This window comes from Paroedura picta, chromosome 1, assembly GCF_049243985.1.
Source record: "Paroedura picta isolate Pp20150507F chromosome 1, Ppicta_v3.0, whole genome shotgun sequence".
Taxonomy (NCBI): Eukaryota; Metazoa; Chordata; class Lepidosauria; order Squamata; family Gekkonidae; genus Paroedura; species Paroedura picta.
The window spans coordinates 56,979,360-56,997,356 of NC_135369.1; the positions used below are offsets into that span (position 1 = coordinate 56,979,360).

The window sequence follows — 17,997 nt, forward strand, 5'->3', positions numbered from 1 at the left end:
TTATTTACTTACTTATTATATGTTTGTTTGTCTGTCTGTTTGTTTATTTATTTATTTGATTTTTTAAAATTCCCAATGTACTTTTTTGGATTTCACATTTTTCAGTTTTGTAGCAATATCCATCTTGCCCGTTCACAGCTCCAGATTTAAATACCCAAGGATATGTTGACTGGCAAATAGATGGGGAAGAAATGGAGATGGTGACAGATTTTATTTTCCTGGGCTCCAAGATCACTGTAGATGGGGACTACAGCAAAGAAATTAAAAGATGCTTGCTCCTGGGGAGGAAAGCTATGGCAAATCTAGACAGCATCCTAAAAAGCAGAGACATCACCCTGCCAACAAAAGTGCGTTTAGTCAAGGCTATGGTCTTCCCAGTTCCAATGTATGGCTGTGAAAGTTGGACCATAAGGAAGGTCGAGCGTCAAAGAATTGAGGCTGTTGAACTCTGGTGCTGGAGAAGACTCTTGTGAGTCCCTTGGACTGCAAGGCGAACAAACCGGTCAGTCCTAGAGGAGATCAACCCTGACTGCTCTTTAGAAGGCCAGATCCTGAAGATGAAACTCAAATACTTTGGCCACCTCATGAGAAGGAAGGACTCCCTGGAGAAGAGCCTAATGCTGGGAGCGATCGAGGGCAAAAGAAGAAGGGGACGACAGAGAATGAGGTGGCTGGATGGAGTCACTGAAGCAGTTGATACAAACTTAAATGGACTCTGGGGAATGGTAGAGGACAGGAAAGCCTGGAGGATCATTGTCCATGAGGTTGTGATGGGTCGGACACGACTTCACACCTAACAACAACAACAACATGTTGACTTCACTATTAGAATATATTACCAGAAAACCTGACTTGATAGCATGCAAAACATGATGGGATACAGGATGGATTCTTCTCAGTCAAGGAACATCTCCCCAGGTACATACAAGAAAAAAAGTATATGTATCACCCTTGTGGGCTCATGAATGTTGGATGGAGAACGTAAGGTGAAGGGCCTGCATCCTGACGGGACTAAACACTAAGACTTGCATGGTCTCATATACCTGTAGAGTAAAATGTGATTTCTTTTCAGTCTTACATTGGTGAGATTTCATAGATGTCTCCTACATGTGTAACCTGCATGCTTGACTTACAGGCCGCCCTGAGGAGAGATCGGAATAGTTTGCATTCTTTGGTACTACATGGACAGGTACTACCTTTAAATAAATTTCAAACACTTCTCCTCTCAACAATAATTTTGAAATTAGCCCCAAAAAATTCTCCTAATATTTTCATTTTCTACAAGCAGGATGGGAAAACTATTAAGGACATGGTCTCCCAAATGCAGTCCGACATGGTATAGTATTGGCTGTTTCACATAACGTGCGATCCAAGTACCCACATAATCCTCATAGTAACATCATGTAGCATTATGACTGATTTTACAGATTAAGGGAACACCTGCCAGCTACTTACATTACACCTTCTTTCTCAGGTTTCAGCCACACAGTTAAAGTAAATGACATTCCAAGCCTCCTACCACGGGGAGTAGAAAAGCATCCCTTCTGGTTATGAAAAATTAAGCTTGATGAGTTGCTAGGGGATCCAGGAGGCAAATCATTTTTGTCTTGTGTGATGCAGGTGCCCAGGCCTTCTGATAGAATGGCAATGTAGGAGGCAGATGATGATCTATATGGACACTTTTGAATGCAAGAGCGCAGTGTGCAGGACTCAATACTTTCCACACCAACAGAACTTTGACAAAAAGCACTCCGGTCTGGCAGTCCACAGGTGGCTTGGGTTGGCACAGTAGAAATGTTTTTAAAAGCACCCACATTTTCAAGTCTTGGGAAGAGTCCATGTGAACTGGCCAGGGGTAAGGATGTGTAATAAGCCATGATGAATGTTTCAATGGCATGAAATAGAAAACCACAGTGCAAAGGGAGAGCCAGGCAAATCATGTTTACAGGAAGGTCTCCTCTTGATAAGGCATTCCTAAATAAATAATGACCACTGCCTCAGTGGCAATGCCCTTGCGTAGCCTGCTATACAGATGGTCAGCATCTCATCTTAATTTGCAATCCTGAGGGAGTGGAATTTCTCTTAACCAGTGGCACAATTGTGGGTAATATCTGAAAGCCAGAACAAAAATAGCATATAAGAGAAAACAGACACTTTACATACACATTTATATATCTAAAGCCAGAGTGACATAAATTTACTGAGGGGAAGGGTGCCAATTAAAATACAACAGTTGTTTATGATCCTTTATCACTATATCAGTTATCAATATAATAGCCTACAATTACTTCACTGAACTTACCCATGTGACTTGAGTAACCCCAAGGAAGTAAAGCTATATATTGTCTAAAGTAAATACACAACTGGGAATGAGGAAAAATTAAAATCATATTGGGGGGGGGGGATAAGAAAATGTACATAGGTAAAACATGGCAGGAAAAAAACCCTGTTTTTGGCACACAACTTCATTTTCTGCCACATATGAAAGTTACTCATACAACACCACAGTTAAGCTGTACAGTACTGCAGCTTAACAGTTCTATATTTGAACAGACCACAAAGTCACACTGTGCCAATGACTGTTTTCACCTGCACTTATATTATGACAGGCAGCTCCCCCAGCTCAGATACAAGAATAATTTAAACATGACAATTAGTAATACATATACAGCTACATTTTAAAATAATAAATATATAACTTTAAGTTTGCAAAACACTTTATGTCTTACCCCAGTTCTCCATTTCACGCAGCTCCTTTTAGCTCTCAGCAAAGCTGATTAAAAACATATCGCCATCTGTCCTGCGTGACCCTTTTCCTAGTCAATGTCTGTGCTGTTTCCGACACTATAGGAAGATAATATGGCTTATATAGGTAAGACTAATACTGTGTAATTGCAATTGTTAAACAAGTTGAGTTGCTGTTATTTATTGCATTTCAAACAGGAGACTACTGAACCCTTGGTTTGACAATTGGCTCAAATGGTAGGAACGCTTGCTCTCGTTGCCTGGCAACAGTGGAGTAACCCCCAGTAATTCTCCGTAAACAGGCCTTGGCAGGAGGCACAGTGTAAGACAGACTCACAGGTAAAGCATCTCAGACAGTAAGCACTTTACGCGGGGTGCCAGAAAACTACCTGTACTTCTCTATATAAGACTTACATTTAGGGTTCCTTATCAGGCCGGGTGAGATTTGGAAGAACTCAGTATACAATTGTGCATATCTAATTTTAAAGCAGCAACAATTCACAACATGTCCTACATTGTAATCAGCATTCAGCAATTCCTTTTTTTTTCCATGTGAAAAAGCAAGCATCAGCAAACTAAACCATGGTTGCTAAAATTTAAAGCATAAAATATTTAATACAGCCAGGGGCAACAAATTGGTTCTTGTTCCCTTCCTCTGTGGCTCAGGGGTTTCTGATCATCACTGTGCTTCAACAAGCAACATTGAAGAAACAATTTGGAGTCCAGTGGCACCTTTAAGACCAACAAAATTTTATTCAAAATATGAACTTTTGTATGCACACACAATGAGGAAGTGTTTGTGTACACAAAAGCTCATAGCTTGAATAAAACTTTGTTCATCTTAAAGGTGCCACTGGACTACAAATCAGTTCTGCAATGTTGCTAGTTCAATTGTCAGGAGGCCAAACATCACCTTGTCCTGGAGCTATGATACCTCCTATATTCCTACTGATTAAGGAGACCAGATTTTAACGTTGGTAAAGTGGGACACCAGAGCCTCTTGTGGCGCAGAGTGGTAAGGCAGCAGTCATGCAGTCTGAAAGCTTTGCCCATGAGGCTGGGAGTTCAATCCCAGCAGCCGGCTCAAGGTTGACTCAGCCTTCCATCCTTCCGAGGTCGGTAAAATGAGTACCCAGCTTGCTTGCTGGGGGGTAAACGGTAATGACTGGGGAAGGCACTGGCAAACCACCCCGTATTGAGTCTGCCATGAAAACGCTGGAGGGCGTCACCCCAAGGGTCAGACATGACTCGGTGCTTGCACAGGGGATACCTTTACCTTTACCTTTAAAGTGGGACACCATTGAGCGGAGGGGTCCTTGATTAAAAATTTGGTCTATATGGAGCAACAAAAAGTTTCATAGAACACATAGAACACAAAAATAGTATTGTAATGTATATATTTTTAATTTCAACGTAAGTACAATTTGCCAGGTACCTCCAGATGTCCCTCCAAAAGTGGGACAATCTGGTCACCTTACTACTGATATCTGTATCTGCCAGAGTCCCACCACAAGCCATGTGCTTCCTAAGAGGCAGAATGACAAATATGGCTACCACATGTAATCTAGAACATACTGGCTCTGCTGCTGATCTGTAAACCGCTCGGGGAGCGGTATACATAATTAGTTAAGGGGAGCGAGCTAAGTCTGGGATACGGCCAAGTGCTTGGAGTTCGCCACAGCCCAGGGACTCAGCAGGTAGGCGGCCAGCCGGGGGAGGCTTCCCTGCAGGCCTCGGATCAGGCCCGCTACGTCCCCGACACAGCGGGCCTGCCCCAAGGCCCGCAGGGAAGCAGGGGAATCGCCGGGGAGGTGGGCAGCTGGGGGAGGCTTCCCTGCGGGTCTCAGAGCAGGCCCACCGCATCCCCGCCATGGCGGGCCTGCTCCGAGGCCCGCAGGGAAGCAGGGGAATCAGCGGGGAGGGGGGTGGGCAGGGGAGGCTTCCCTGGGGGCCTCAGGACAGGCCTGCAGGGAGCCCGGGGTCTCAGCAACAAAAGGCTTTCACATAAAGGATAGCTATCAGCTTGGATAGGATTAAAAACTTCATACTGGTGATAAGAAAAGAAGAACTCTGTGGGGCAGGCTACAATTTGGGAAATCTGACTGAGAAAAGGCAGGGAACTAGTGGACAGGGAGTCCAAATAATAGGTTAGATCAGGCTTTCACAACCAGGGTTTCATGACACCCTGGGGTTTCTTGATAGCCCTGGAAGGGTTTCCTGAATGGGTGGGAGTTAATTATTTTTTAATATATTTTTAAAATCTGTTAAACATTTATCAGGAGATATTATATATGGTCATGTCAACCTTGCACCTCCACCCTTTAAATGGCCAATGATGGGCCTGGATGGGGTGGGAAGGGATGAGGCCCTGGGTACACGGCTATGCTTCCCAACTACTTCTGGGGTTTCTCAAAGTCTGAGGAATGTTTCAGGGGTTTCTCAACAGTAAAAATCTGAGAAAGGCTGGGGTAGATGAAGGAAAGAGACAAGTAGTGGACTGATATACATAAACCTCAGGGAAAGACTGGTCTGAGAGAGTTAGATCTGTGAAGAAAAGATGGGACAGAAGACTGTTCAGAGCATTTATATGTCCTCTATTTCTCCAAACACAGAATTTAAGGTAGATCCAAATGAGTAGCCGTGTTGGTCTGAAGTAGCACAATAAAATCAGAGTCCAGTAGCACTTTTAAAACAAACAAAGATTTATTCAAGGTGCGAGCTTTCGAGTGCAAGCACTCTTCGTAACAACAATAAATGCAATACAATATCATAATCCATTAAAATAGATATGCCAAAGCCCACATCTGCAATCTTCATGCTTCCCTGTGTACTCTCTGGGGCAACTTTTACAGTCTCACCAGAATGCCCCCAAAGATTGATGTCAATCTTCTGGGTGGCTGTTCCATATCATTGTGGAAGCCACAGTAAGGAGACTTCAAGATCACTGTAATATGGTTAGCCTCAATAACAAATGGGCTGCTGTAATTTTTCACCTGCTGAAGTATCCAAATAGCCTTCAAGGACAGCCCAATGTAAAGTGTGTTACAGCAATCTAGCCTTGAGGTTACCATTGTATGGTTCAGTATGGCCAGATCAGATATCATCAGATATCCAAAAGAAGGAATGTATTCCAAATTAAATACAACTAGATAAAACTGTGTTTTACTGAATTTACTTGTTTTTCTAACATGTCCCGGATCAAATAACACTCTCAAGCTTTTGAGTCCATTAATGAAAGTTGCACTTGGATATTATGAACAAGTTCCACATGAACAAGATAGTGAAATAGGGAGCATGTTCTGTGGCAGACACTAGAACTTTCGTTTGTTCAGGGACCCACTAAACTTGTGAAGACTATTTAGTATGCATGGAATTTTTTCATAGGATCCAAGCCACAGACACCGGGAATCAACTTGTGAGGACATGTTGTTGCATTCAGAACATTTATAAATGAAGTATCTAGTTAAAAAAGAAGCCAACTAGTAACACCCTAATTATAACTTACAACCTACTTGTAAGCATTGCTGATATTTTCAGTTTAGAGAAAAATAGTCCAAAATATTGTGTGATCTGAATATGCTCAGAACTCCACTCCAGCTACATACTAATGAAATTGTTTTTATTCACCATTTGCAAGTAGGAGTTTCTCAATTTGAGCATAATTTTATTCTCCTTCTGTCAGACACATTAATGCATATTTTACAGATTCTTCACCTCACACTAAATAATCTCAGACTGTCCTAATGTTATACATGTCATTGCATCGACCTCTTCAGAAAGGTCAGAAATTTGTGCCTGTATTTATTCTGTACCTCTGCTCACCAAATTGTTGTTTCTATTCATTTTAGAACACATGTACTATGTGGCTGGCTATAAAGAAAATTACTTCATTTTTTCCACTAAATTTATTTGGATTGGAATACTGGGCGAAACAAAGGATTATGTCTCAATGAATTGAGATACTTAATGATATTTTAACAGCCTAACGAGACATCATGGGGTCCATGTGGCTGCTGCTGACCCACATCTGCCCATATGTGAAGCCTCACATGAAGATTTCATATTAGCATGCTCTATGCAGTGATGCGTCTGTTTTAACAAAGAGCGTGTAAAAAGGCTGAACTTGCTCAAAATGCCTAATTTCTCTCAGATCTAGATAATTCATAAGTAAAGCTGAGCAATATTTCAATAGATATTACATCTGTGTAATTGGTAGCATGAGACATAGTAGATGGGTGAAGAGTTACTGTTGATACATGCTTGCAATTTATTGGCTTGCTTGTATTCTATTTGTTCAAGGGTCATCACAGGCAGGTAAAATATGGTTTTAAAATGGCAAATATGTGACAGAGAGCCAGTGTGATTGTAGTGGTTAGAGAATGGCCACCTCTAATCTGGAAAGCCAGGTTTGATTCCCCGTCTCTCCACATGCAGCCAGCTGAACTGACTAGTGACAGTTCTCTTAGAGCTCTCTCAACTCCAACTATCTCATAGAGTGTCAGCTGTGGGGAAAGGAGGGGAAAGGTGTTTGTAAGCTGTTATGGGACTCCTTTGGGTAGTGAAAAGTAGAGTATTAAAAAACCAGCTCTTCTTCCCAGTCAGGACTGCTGAGACCTGCCATAGGCTCCCAAAGGTTCCCATATGACCCTGATCCAAACCAAATATCACAACAAAATGAACAAATAACTTGCCTGCTCTTACAATGAATTTATACTAATAATAAGAAGAGAAGAAGTTGGTTCTTATATGCCGCTTTTCTCTACCAGAAGGAGGCTCAAAGCGGCTTACAGTCACTTTCCCTTTCCTCTCCCCACAACAGACACTGTGTGAGGTAGGTGAGGCTGAGAGAGCCCTGATATCACTGCTCAGTCAGAACAGTTTTATCAGTACCATGGTGATCCCAGGGTCACCCAGCTGGCTGCAGAATTGAACCCAGCATGCCAGATTAGAAGTCCGCACTCCTAACCACCACAATAAACTGGCTCTCTAAAAAGAATTGGCCTATCTGTCCATGTTTGTTTGTTTATTTACCATACTAGATTGAAAGCCCATTTTAATCAGGAATAAAATGGGTGCTAGGAAGGCGATGGTGGCTGCATGTGTTTCCCAAGGATGTGGATGGGGCTGGCTGAAAGCCTCCCCCGTTGGCTGGTGGCACGGCCAGGCCTCCCCCAGCAGGGGCCTTACCTGCGAGTCGAGGAGCGAGTCGAGGGTCTCTGTGTAGTAGGGTTGTCTCGACTGTTGGGGCTGCTGGGGCTGCTGGCGGCAGGCGGTCCCGGCAGAGGCACTGGCGGGGCGGTGTCGAGGACGACAGCGGGCGGGTCAGGCGATGCTTGTGTGGCAGCGGGCAGCAGGCGGTAGAGGCTGGGCGGGGCCGTGGGGCGGGCGAAGCTGTTGGCGGTTCTGCCGCGGCTGGCATCAGAGCCACTGGGGCAGGGGAAGACGGTGGTGGGTGGGCAGCGGCCGAGTGTGTCGGCGGCGAAAAGAAGCTGGTTGGGAGGGCGGCAAGGCGGGCTGCTGGCGGCCGTAGGCGGCGGCAGATCCTCCGGGGTGTGCTGTCATGCGTTCGGTGGCGGTCTCATCGGGGCCAAGGTGCGTTGGGCGTTGGCGAGGCAGGCCACTGGTGACAGGAGGTGGCGGCGGCTCCTGCTGGACATGCGTCCAGCTTGGCGGCAAGTGGGGAAATGGCGGTTCTGGGCGGCCAGTCCAGGGCGGGCCAAGTGGCCAATAGGGAGGTGCGCTACACGCCTCCCAATTGGCCACTTGGCCCTCGAGTGGCACTCAGAGGGGCCCAATCAGGAGCCGCTCTGCGGCTCCTGATTGGACCCCTCCGAGTTATTATCCCGGACGGGTCCCGCCCTAACTCCTCCCCACCACCCCTTATGATTTTATTTAGTCCGCGGCGCCCGGGGACTAAAGATATACTCGTGTATAAGCCGACCAGCGTATAAGCCAAGGAACCTGATTTTACCACAAAATCTGGGCAAACTGGGTGGAAAATGCAGCAGTTACTGGTAAATTTACATTAATTGAGGCACCAGTAGGTTAAATGTTTTTGAATACTTATTTCAAAGAAAAAGCAGTAAACTAGCTCTGTAAGTGCAAAAGAGGGCCAGCAAACCAGAGCAGAACAACAGTACCCAAAGTTGGCAACCTATTACAACAAGTACAACAGCTACCAAACTGGGAGAATGGACTACTCTAACTACAGCTACAGTGCCCCCCCTGAACAAAACACTGAAAGAAAGAACTGTAAAACTCAACACTGAAAGAAAGAACTGTAAAAATAAACTTTTAAAAGAAACACAACGCCAAGAAGAAAAGACAATTCAGCCCCTCAGAAGAAAGAAGAAATAAACATTAGGAGAAACAGTAAATCCCAAAGCACCCCCAAAAGAAAAGTTTGGAAGAAGTGAAGGCAAAAGGGGGAAAAAAGATCAGAGTCCCTCAGTCAAACCTTTGCTGTCCTACAAGCAGTCACAGCAAGCAAGCTTCAGCTTGCAGGAGCCTTGCAGGAGCAATGTAACGATTGGCCAGCTGGGAGCAGGCTGTTATTTCAATTACCATATATACCCCCATATAAGCCTAGGAGCACTTTTTCAGTGTGAATACTGTGCTGAAAAACTCAGTTTATACACAAGTATATATGGTACCTTGTTTATATCCCACTTTCCTCCCCCATGAAGACCAAAGCAGCTTACCTAATTCTCCTCTCTTCCATTTTATCCTCACAACAACTCTGTGAGGTAGGTTAGCCTGAGAGTGTATGACTGACCAAAGGTCACCCAGCAGGTTTCTATGGCAGAGTAGGGATTTGAACCTGGGTTTCCCATATCCTAGTCTGACACTTTAACCACTATACCACACTGGCAGGCATAACCCATCAGAGAATAAAGCTAGGATACTAAAACCTGCTCATCAGCTTCAGGATGATTGTAGGAGTCCCATGGCCAAAACTGAAAGGCAAAGGGAAATTCTGGCCCAGGTGAGACAAACTACCACCACCCAGCTGAAGCTAAGGATCTCTGTGGCAGACCTAACAGAAAAAAATGCAGTATGTTTGAAAAGTGGCCATAAACCCCAGAATTGGCCATAAACCCCAGTGACAAAAACTGAATGGAACTGGAGTTCTCTGAACCAGGTTATCTGCACAACAGATGACTTGTAATAAGAGCACTTTTAAGCAACCCATCATGTGCCTCTAATATTTAAATCCCCGACCCGCCATGGAAAGGCTGTTGGGTGACACACTCTCAGTCAGATCTACCTCATAAGGCTGTTATGAGGATAAAATGGAGGACAGGAGAACAATGCAGCTTTGGGACCCCACTGGGGAAATAGACTGGGTATGGTATTTGCCATAATTCTAATTGTGAACTATATTTAAAAGATTACACTATTTGTCATATAGCAAAGTAGCCTTTGCAAAGGATCTTCCACCAGCACAATAATGATTAACAACCCAGTGTCTGAACTGGGAGTTGTAACTTATGTTCCACATATATAACCACTAAAACAGATTAATGTTCCATTACCATGCATGTCAAGTGTGGAGGAGGGAGGAAGCATCCTTTTACTACTTTGTTAGATCATGGGAAATAGTAACTCTTACTTCCCCTTTCTGTTCATAAAGTTAACAAAGATTTGCTTCTGTACCATTGTTAAGTGCATTCTGTCACCAAGCAGGATAAAAATGTTTTGAGACCAAAGTCTTGAGATCAAGAAGTAATAATAAGGAAGGGGACAGGGAAAAATGGAGAGAGAGGTAAATGAGAAAAGTAAAGGGGGCAGAAATTAAGAAAATAGATGAAAAGGTTGTTTAATCTTGCTGTAACACCTTAACTACTGATTTGCAAGATCCGGATGAGCTGCGCGCAAAGAAAAGGAGAAAGTTATTACAGAAAATGCCCTTGGTTAGCAGGTTGCAGGCTGACAGTGTAGCAGCCATCAGCCAGAGTTCCTTGTCTTTCTCCATCACTGTATTAATTGATGGGTTTAGCATGATCTACTAGGCAAGTTTGCTTCAGTCTTGGAGAAAGGGAAGTCGAGCCAGTACTAGAGTGCCTGTTAATGTGCTCAGGCTTCCCTGCACCTCTAGTGGCTGCAAAATAAATGGAAATACATTTAGCTGGATGCAGCATCATGCTGGTTTCAATGGTCCCCAGCTGACTTGCTCCCCCAATTTTGTCCCCATAGTTTCCCCCTGTTACTGGCTACTTTTATGCCATATAGTTGGGGACATTCAGCATTGCACTGAATTGTGAGAACTTACTGAACTAATCAATTTATAACACTAGGCAGGCAAAATGGGTAAAGAGTGGGAAGGGAGACTTTAAGGCAACTGCTCATTTGACGGAAGAATGCCCAGTCCCCCAATTTGGCCTCTTATAGATTCTTTACACCACAACCATCAACAATCAAATAAAAAGGCAGAAACAAGCTATGTGCTCCTTGAGGGTCTCTTATTCTGCTAGGCCAAGGCTGTAATTATGTGTGAGGTAAATAGAAATCATTTTGTTCTATATATTAGAAGAAGAAGAAGAAGAAGAAGAAGAAGAAGAAGAAGAAGAAGAAGAAGAAGAAGAAGAAGAAGAAGAAGAAGAAGAAGAAGAAGAAGAAGAAGAAGAAGAAGAAGAAGAAGAAAGGGAGAATGCAGTTCCTCCACTTTGGGTCCCCATTGGGGAAGGAGGAAGATCCAGGTTCAAATCAATCTGAATTCAGCAGGATTAACAAGGGGGAAAAGTAAGTGCAGAACCAGCCCTGCTTTAACTGTCAAGATCTTCTTCTGATAAGTTGTGTTAATACTGCACAAAAGAGCCATGGGGAAGCAACAAAATAACATACATATACAAAACATTTGCAATATAATATCACAAATTTTAATTCCTACTAAAATAAATATTTTGCCAAATACTAGATGAGTATTTACCCCAGAACAGCATTGGGGAGAGGCAAGAAATCCATGTGCCACAAGTGGAAATCCTTCAATCAATGAAAATGTTCCAGTAGATCCATGCCTATATATTGTTTGCCTTCAGATGCACTGGATTCCACATAATGGCAATGGTCTCTGTCAGTGTTTTTTTCTTGTTAAAAATTGTGTTAGTACTCATATATAAGGCTGTGCCAATTCCCACCAATTACTCCCATCCCTCTGCAGAGGGAGCCACTAGGCTATACTGTTTCTAGTGGGGTGGGCTGGGGCACGAGAATCAGGACTTGAAAGAACCTCTGAAAAAAGGTGCCAGTATTCAGTACTAGTGCATACCATCACCCACACACACAAAAAAAGCCCTGGTTTCCATTATCCATCCATCCAGCCAAAGCATGACCTAGCCAAAGCATGACCTTATATTATATTTATACTAGAATTAAAGCTAGTGGGGGGGGATAGCAAAGAGAGAGGGAAGTAGAAAGCAAGAGAGTGATTAAGATAGAGAGAGCTTGGCATTGGGAAGAGTAAGGGGAGGGGTTGTCTAGTCTGTAAGGGCATGAGGTTGAATATGTGTGTTGTGGGGGGCATGGTGACAAATGAGGGTGTGGGTGTGGAGAGATGGGTGTCAAGAACCTGTGGTTTGGAATGTTGGTTGAGTGTGGGAGAGGACTAACCTTTGGGAATTGTGGCATAGTGGTTACAGATGAGCTTTCAAGAGCCATGTCTTCAGATATGTGAAGGGAAAATCAGTCTTCTTAGATTACATGGCAACCAATTCCTCCCAGTTTTGTGTTCAACCTCATTTCCCTTCTTGTGTGAATTAGGCCACAGATGCCAAAATCTTCCCCTGCCCTAATCCACATGGGATAGTCACATTACACAGGTGTCCACCCTGCTCCTTTTGTCTCCATTTTTTACTGTTGATATAATGTTATGTACCCATATGCTTTTTTCACTGTTGCTCCTTAGAAGAAGAAGAGCTGGATTTTTGTACCCTGCTGTTTACAACCAAAAGGAGTCCCAAAGAGATTTAAAAACACCTTTTTCCTTTATCTCCCCACAACAGACAACCTGTGAGGGGTGTGGGGCTGTGAGAGGACTGAGAGAACTGGGAATGGGCCACAGTGACCCAACAGGTCTCAGGTTTCCCAAAGCAGCTTCCAATTGCCTTCCCTCTCTCTCCCCATAACAGACACCCTGTGAGCAAGATGGAGCTGAGAGAGCTCTGTGAGCCCTGGGAATGGTCTACAGTCACCCAGCAGGCCTCAGGTATCTCAAAGCAGTTTCAAAGCAGTTTAAAATCACCTTCCCTTCTTCTCCCCATAACAGGCAACCTGTGAGGGAGGTGGGGCTGAGAGCTCAGAGAGAACTGAAAATGGTCCACAGTCACCCAGCAGGCCTCAGGTGTCTCTAAGCAGCTTAAAATTGCCTTCCCTTCCTCTCCCCATAATAGGCACCCTGTGAGGGATGCTGCTAAGGAGGGCAGCAAGTGTAGGGGCCAGTCCAATTAGCTGCGCTGGGCACACCTTCATTGACCCATATTCAAACACAGACATCCTGGACACGCTTCTCCCACAGGGGCATTTCACAAATATATAGAGGAACCATCAACAAGGATATCGGCCTCCTCTTGCAGCTCAGGGTGGTTCTTTGCTAGAGAGGATAATATGAATTTGTATTTTCAGAGTAACTTAAAAACTCTACAAAACAGAGTTCCCATTTGCTGACTTTAAGTTCTATAGTTCAAGAAACAACATGGAGGAAATAAATGTAACTCATTTGGGGATTATTTGCTCCTTCAAGCTGACTTGGACTGAGAAGATCCTGGACTGTAGATTTCAAACGGACTTGTCAACAGAAGGCAGAGAATGATCCAAAAAAGGGAAGATAATATTGAGTCTCTTCTCTCATGCAGCTCTGACTCTTTTATAATTTATTAAAGATCTCTTCCAATAATTCTAAAAACATATAAAATGTTCATTTTACCATCACATTTGTATTTGACCACTGCCAGCAATCCTCCTTAAATATTGGAATAATTACAGCTGAATACCTTGATTCATAATTGATCTCTCTCACCTTTGCTTTGTATTCACCAAGTGTTACTTCTTCACAAAATTCTAACAATGTATTTAGTATTCAGCGTTTTTTACAATATATTTTTCATATATGAATAGATTGTTGTAAATGCCAAAGCATGACCTTCACCGTTATGCTGTCCTTGCTACTTACATAACTCATATGCTATTGTTTCTTCTGGATAGAATGACTTATAAAGAATTTGCCCAGCAGTGCATAAATTTGAGAAATTTCACTTTATCATCCATTGCAAAATTCTGGGAAATATATAGGGAGGGAGAAAACATCTTGATATTTGTACTACTGTGTAACTCCAGCCTCCAAGTTCTGTGAAAGTGACCACAGAAAAGCTGTGATATGGGGCAGTCAATTTCCACATCCCATTTGATTGATCTGCTGGGCTCTTTTTGTACAAGTTACTCAATGCTAAATAATAAAACTACCAAGCATGTACATTTTAATAGCTGGAGGGGGAGCTGGATACTGACATCTCAGAAATAATTAATAACTTGTGCTTTAAAGGGGAGGAAATTTGGTATAAGCCAAGGAGATAAATACTCAAGTAAAAATTTCTGAAGAAGCAGGAGGAGGCGGCAAATATTTTATAGACCTGTTAAGAGCCTTTTAACAGCTTTAAAAATGCCATACATCACATGGCATCTTTTAGCACCCCTACTTCCATTGTTACCAGAGAAGCAGGACTGAAACTTTCTTTGAAACAACAAGCTTTTGAAGAACTATTGTCACTAATAATGGGTAAAATTTCTTTTCATTAAGACCCCAGGATAACACCCACATGTATTATCTGTCCCAGGTTCAATGCTCTTGGGAAATGAGGACTATTTTATCCTGCTTCTCCAAAAGCATCATGGTATACTAGGGGGAAAGCCCATTAGTAAAAATGGGCATAGGAAGAGCCCGTGGAAGGATAGGTGGCCCCCCCACCCCCCACAGAGGCTCGTGGGTGGGAGGGGGTGGCAGAAGGCCGGGGCCGCGCAGGCTGCTACTGGCCGGGCTGCGGTGCAGGCTGTCAGCTCGGTGGGCAGGGACAGCATGGGGACAGCAGTGCAGGGAAGGGAGCACCGGCCGCGTGATTGGCAGTGAGAAGGTGGCGGCGTGCGGGGGCTTGGCAGGTGGGCCCCCCGCCCCCGACGAAGGTGGGCAGTGGGGTGGGTGAAGGCCGCTGCTGGGCTGCGTGGGCAGGGTCTGAGGTTGTGTGGGGGTAAAGGAGTGGGTCGGCGTTGGCACGGCGGGCGCACTCCTTTAGGCCCCCCCTGGCTAAGGCGGGCGCGTGGGAAAGGAGCAGGCCCGCTGCATCTCTGACGCGGCGTGGCTGTTCCTTTCCCCAGCGTTGAGGGACCCGGGCCGGGAAAGGAGCAGGGACACCGTGTCTTCGACTAACTTCGGGGAAGGTCCTTCCTTAACAAAATTAAATATTTTGTTACTTACTTCGGGGACTTACTTCAGGGAAGGTCCTTCCTCAGAATGGCGAGTCTCCGCTTGGCCCTGGAGTGACACTCAGAGGGCCCAATCAGGAGCCACTTCGCTTACTCTTTAGCCCTTACTGTTTTATTTAAAGATTTGTGAACCCTCTAAGTGCTTCCCGACTTTTCTCCAGTATTTCTCAAACATGCTTTGCTGCATATTCTGAGAGAGATCATAGTGGAGCCAGGACAGCTACACTGTGGGTGGGAAAATTTGGATTCCCCCCCCCCATAAATGGCAGCCATTTTCTTTGATTCTATCTCCTGGTGGCTATTTTCACCAACCAACATGAGGGAGGAGATTATTAAAATGTCTATTTCACATTACTACCTTGTATACTGTCATAACAATAGCCTTACAGGTTCCATGAATTCCCAACTTACTTTTTTTAAATACTCTATCCCTTTCCATTGTGAAGATATAAGAGGAAAGGCATATTTTCACAATGAAAAGGGATAGAAGTTTGCTTTTTTTTCTTTAGGCAAAACCTGGGAATTCACAGAACTGGTTAGGTTTTTTTTAATAACAGTCTATATAGTTATATGAAATAGATTCCAAAAATGGGGAAAGACGCAAGGGCCCAGGGAAGGGAGGATGGTTGCTGTTGGGTGACTCGGGCAGAGAAACTGTAAGGAAACCTGCTAAGTTGAAGCTCCACTTCTGCAGTAGTATATTGACAACTACTCCACACAATCACACAAACTTGTTCCCATGTGGAAAACTCCCAAGTCAAATTTTAAGAAGTAGCTCATTAGTGTATGCTGAACCAGAATTTTTCACCCTCATATAAGCCCACCTCACCTGTTAACTACTCTATTGAGGGCCTAACCAATCTCTGGAAAACAGAAATGGCCCAGGCTAAATGCCCTTTCCCCCCATACAGAGCCAAGCAGTCTCCCTGGTTTTCAGAGGAACTGATGTCAATGAAATGAGAGGGGAGAAAGCTAGAGCAGCCTTTCTCAACCATGGTTTCATGAAACCCTGGGGTTTCTTGATGACCCCGGAAGGTTTTCCCAGATGGTTGGGCATTAAATAATTCATAGATATATATTTTAATTTTGTTAAACATTTATTGGGTGATATGACCAGATATGGTCATGTTGACCTGTGCCACCCCTTAAAATGACCAATGATGGGTCTGGAGGGGGCGAGAAGGAGAGGGACCCCATATGGGCATGTACACAGCAATGCTTTTCAACCTTATTCTGCAAGATCATGCCACTTCTAGGGTTTCTTGGAGCATGAAAAATGTTTTAGGGGTTTCTCAATGGTAATAAAGTAGAGAAAAGCTGAGACAGGCCATTTCCTCATCCGTGGGGGATATATTTCAGCAGCACACCAGGCCTGCTGCTGAAATGTGTCCCTGTGGGGGATGCAGCTGCAGAAGAAAGGCTCTGCCGTGGGGGGGGGGCGCATTTTGTTTTTTTGTTTTTTTACAATTCCACCTTCCTGCAAAAAAAAAAAAATGCCTCCACTGGGCTACTTTGTTGACCCCTGCAGATAAAAAGTGAACACAGAGAATTGCATGGGGCAACTGAGGGCCTGATTTGAGTCAAGCCAAGAAGGGGGCTAGCCTGGTGGCAATATCATATGGAAGTGGGAATTAGCCTCGCTTCCATAAGAGCACCCTCCCGGCCTTTTCCACCCATGCAGAATCGGCTTTAGAGAGTCAATGGCAGAAAATTTAAAGTAAGGTTGACTAAATATGGCACCAAATTCTTATCAAGGCCTATTCCATGCCAGTTATGACAAAAAGGCAACATTTTTCTGTCAGCATTGCATTGGCAAGTAATCATCCAGTGGAGCTATTCTGTTTGATCTGAGGGCTTTTACAACATGGAACTGGACCATAAACAAAACAAACAAAAAAGAAATCAGATTTATCAAAATTATTCTGGTTGCAAAGCAAATTCCATGCTGGTCTCCTTTTATATAACCATGTCCCATGCACTTTTTATTTATTTATTAATACTACATTCTGCTATTCTTCACCTGTTTATAAAACAGAGATATTTTAAAGTTATTTCATTTAAAACTTTACCTATATAAAAACCAAGTCTAGAATCAACAAACCTGCCACCCCAGCACCACAGCCCTTTACCTATATAAAAAATCAAATCTAAAATCAATAAACCTGCCACCACAGTACCATAGCCATCAGTTAATTTAAATTAAAAGCTCTCTTAAATTAAGCTATATTGAGCACAGCACTTGAAACTCCACCAGAAGCACATTGCAGATCACCAAAAACCAACAAATTAATTAACAAAAGCTACCCTGGAACAAAGTACCACAGTCCTCACTTTTCTGGGGCTGGGGGACAAGAAGCTGGCACAAAGCATGTAGTGGTATGTGGACTTACATAGGGAGAGGTTTCTGCCTATATAAAATTTCAAAAGTTAAACCAGCACTGAAAAGTAAGAATAGCAATCCATGTGTTTTAAAAGGCCTTACCATTAAACATCAAAGCTCAATACAGTAATTATGGAAAAATCAAAAGTTACCATTACCCCAATACTAAAGTCTATTTCTCATGCTAATTTCTTTAAATGGACAAATTAGCACAAGGTAATTAATGGAAACTTGCAGCTGAATGAACCCTCACCTGTTGAACTCTAGCAGGTAAGACATCAGAGTAATCAAATAGGTTTCCTTGATGAGGTAAATACAAAACGTCACCACATGAGGGCTCTGAGACCATGTCCTTCCACAGAGAACCTTACAACTGAGCTACTGTTCCACAGACATAATTT

The 17,997-nt window shown here is 43.6% G+C and overlaps 1 protein-coding gene across 1 annotated transcript in view; it reads right to left on the reverse strand.

Annotated features, from left to right (window-relative positions):
- Positions 1 to 17,789, reverse strand: part of USH2A (usherin) — a 684,687-nt gene extending 666,898 nt beyond the window's left edge. The window contains exons 1-3 of the mRNA XM_077339259.1: positions 17,755 to 17,789; positions 2,730 to 2,844; positions 1,456 to 2,111 (exon numbers count right to left, since the gene is read on the reverse strand). Coding sequence (XP_077195374.1) covers positions 1,456 to 1,940 — 485 coding nt within the window. The 5' untranslated portion in view covers positions 1,941 to 2,111; positions 2,730 to 2,844; positions 17,755 to 17,789. The remainder of the gene's footprint in view (positions 1 to 1,455; positions 2,112 to 2,729; positions 2,845 to 17,754) is intronic.
- Between the last annotated feature and the right edge of the window lie 208 nt (positions 17,790 to 17,997).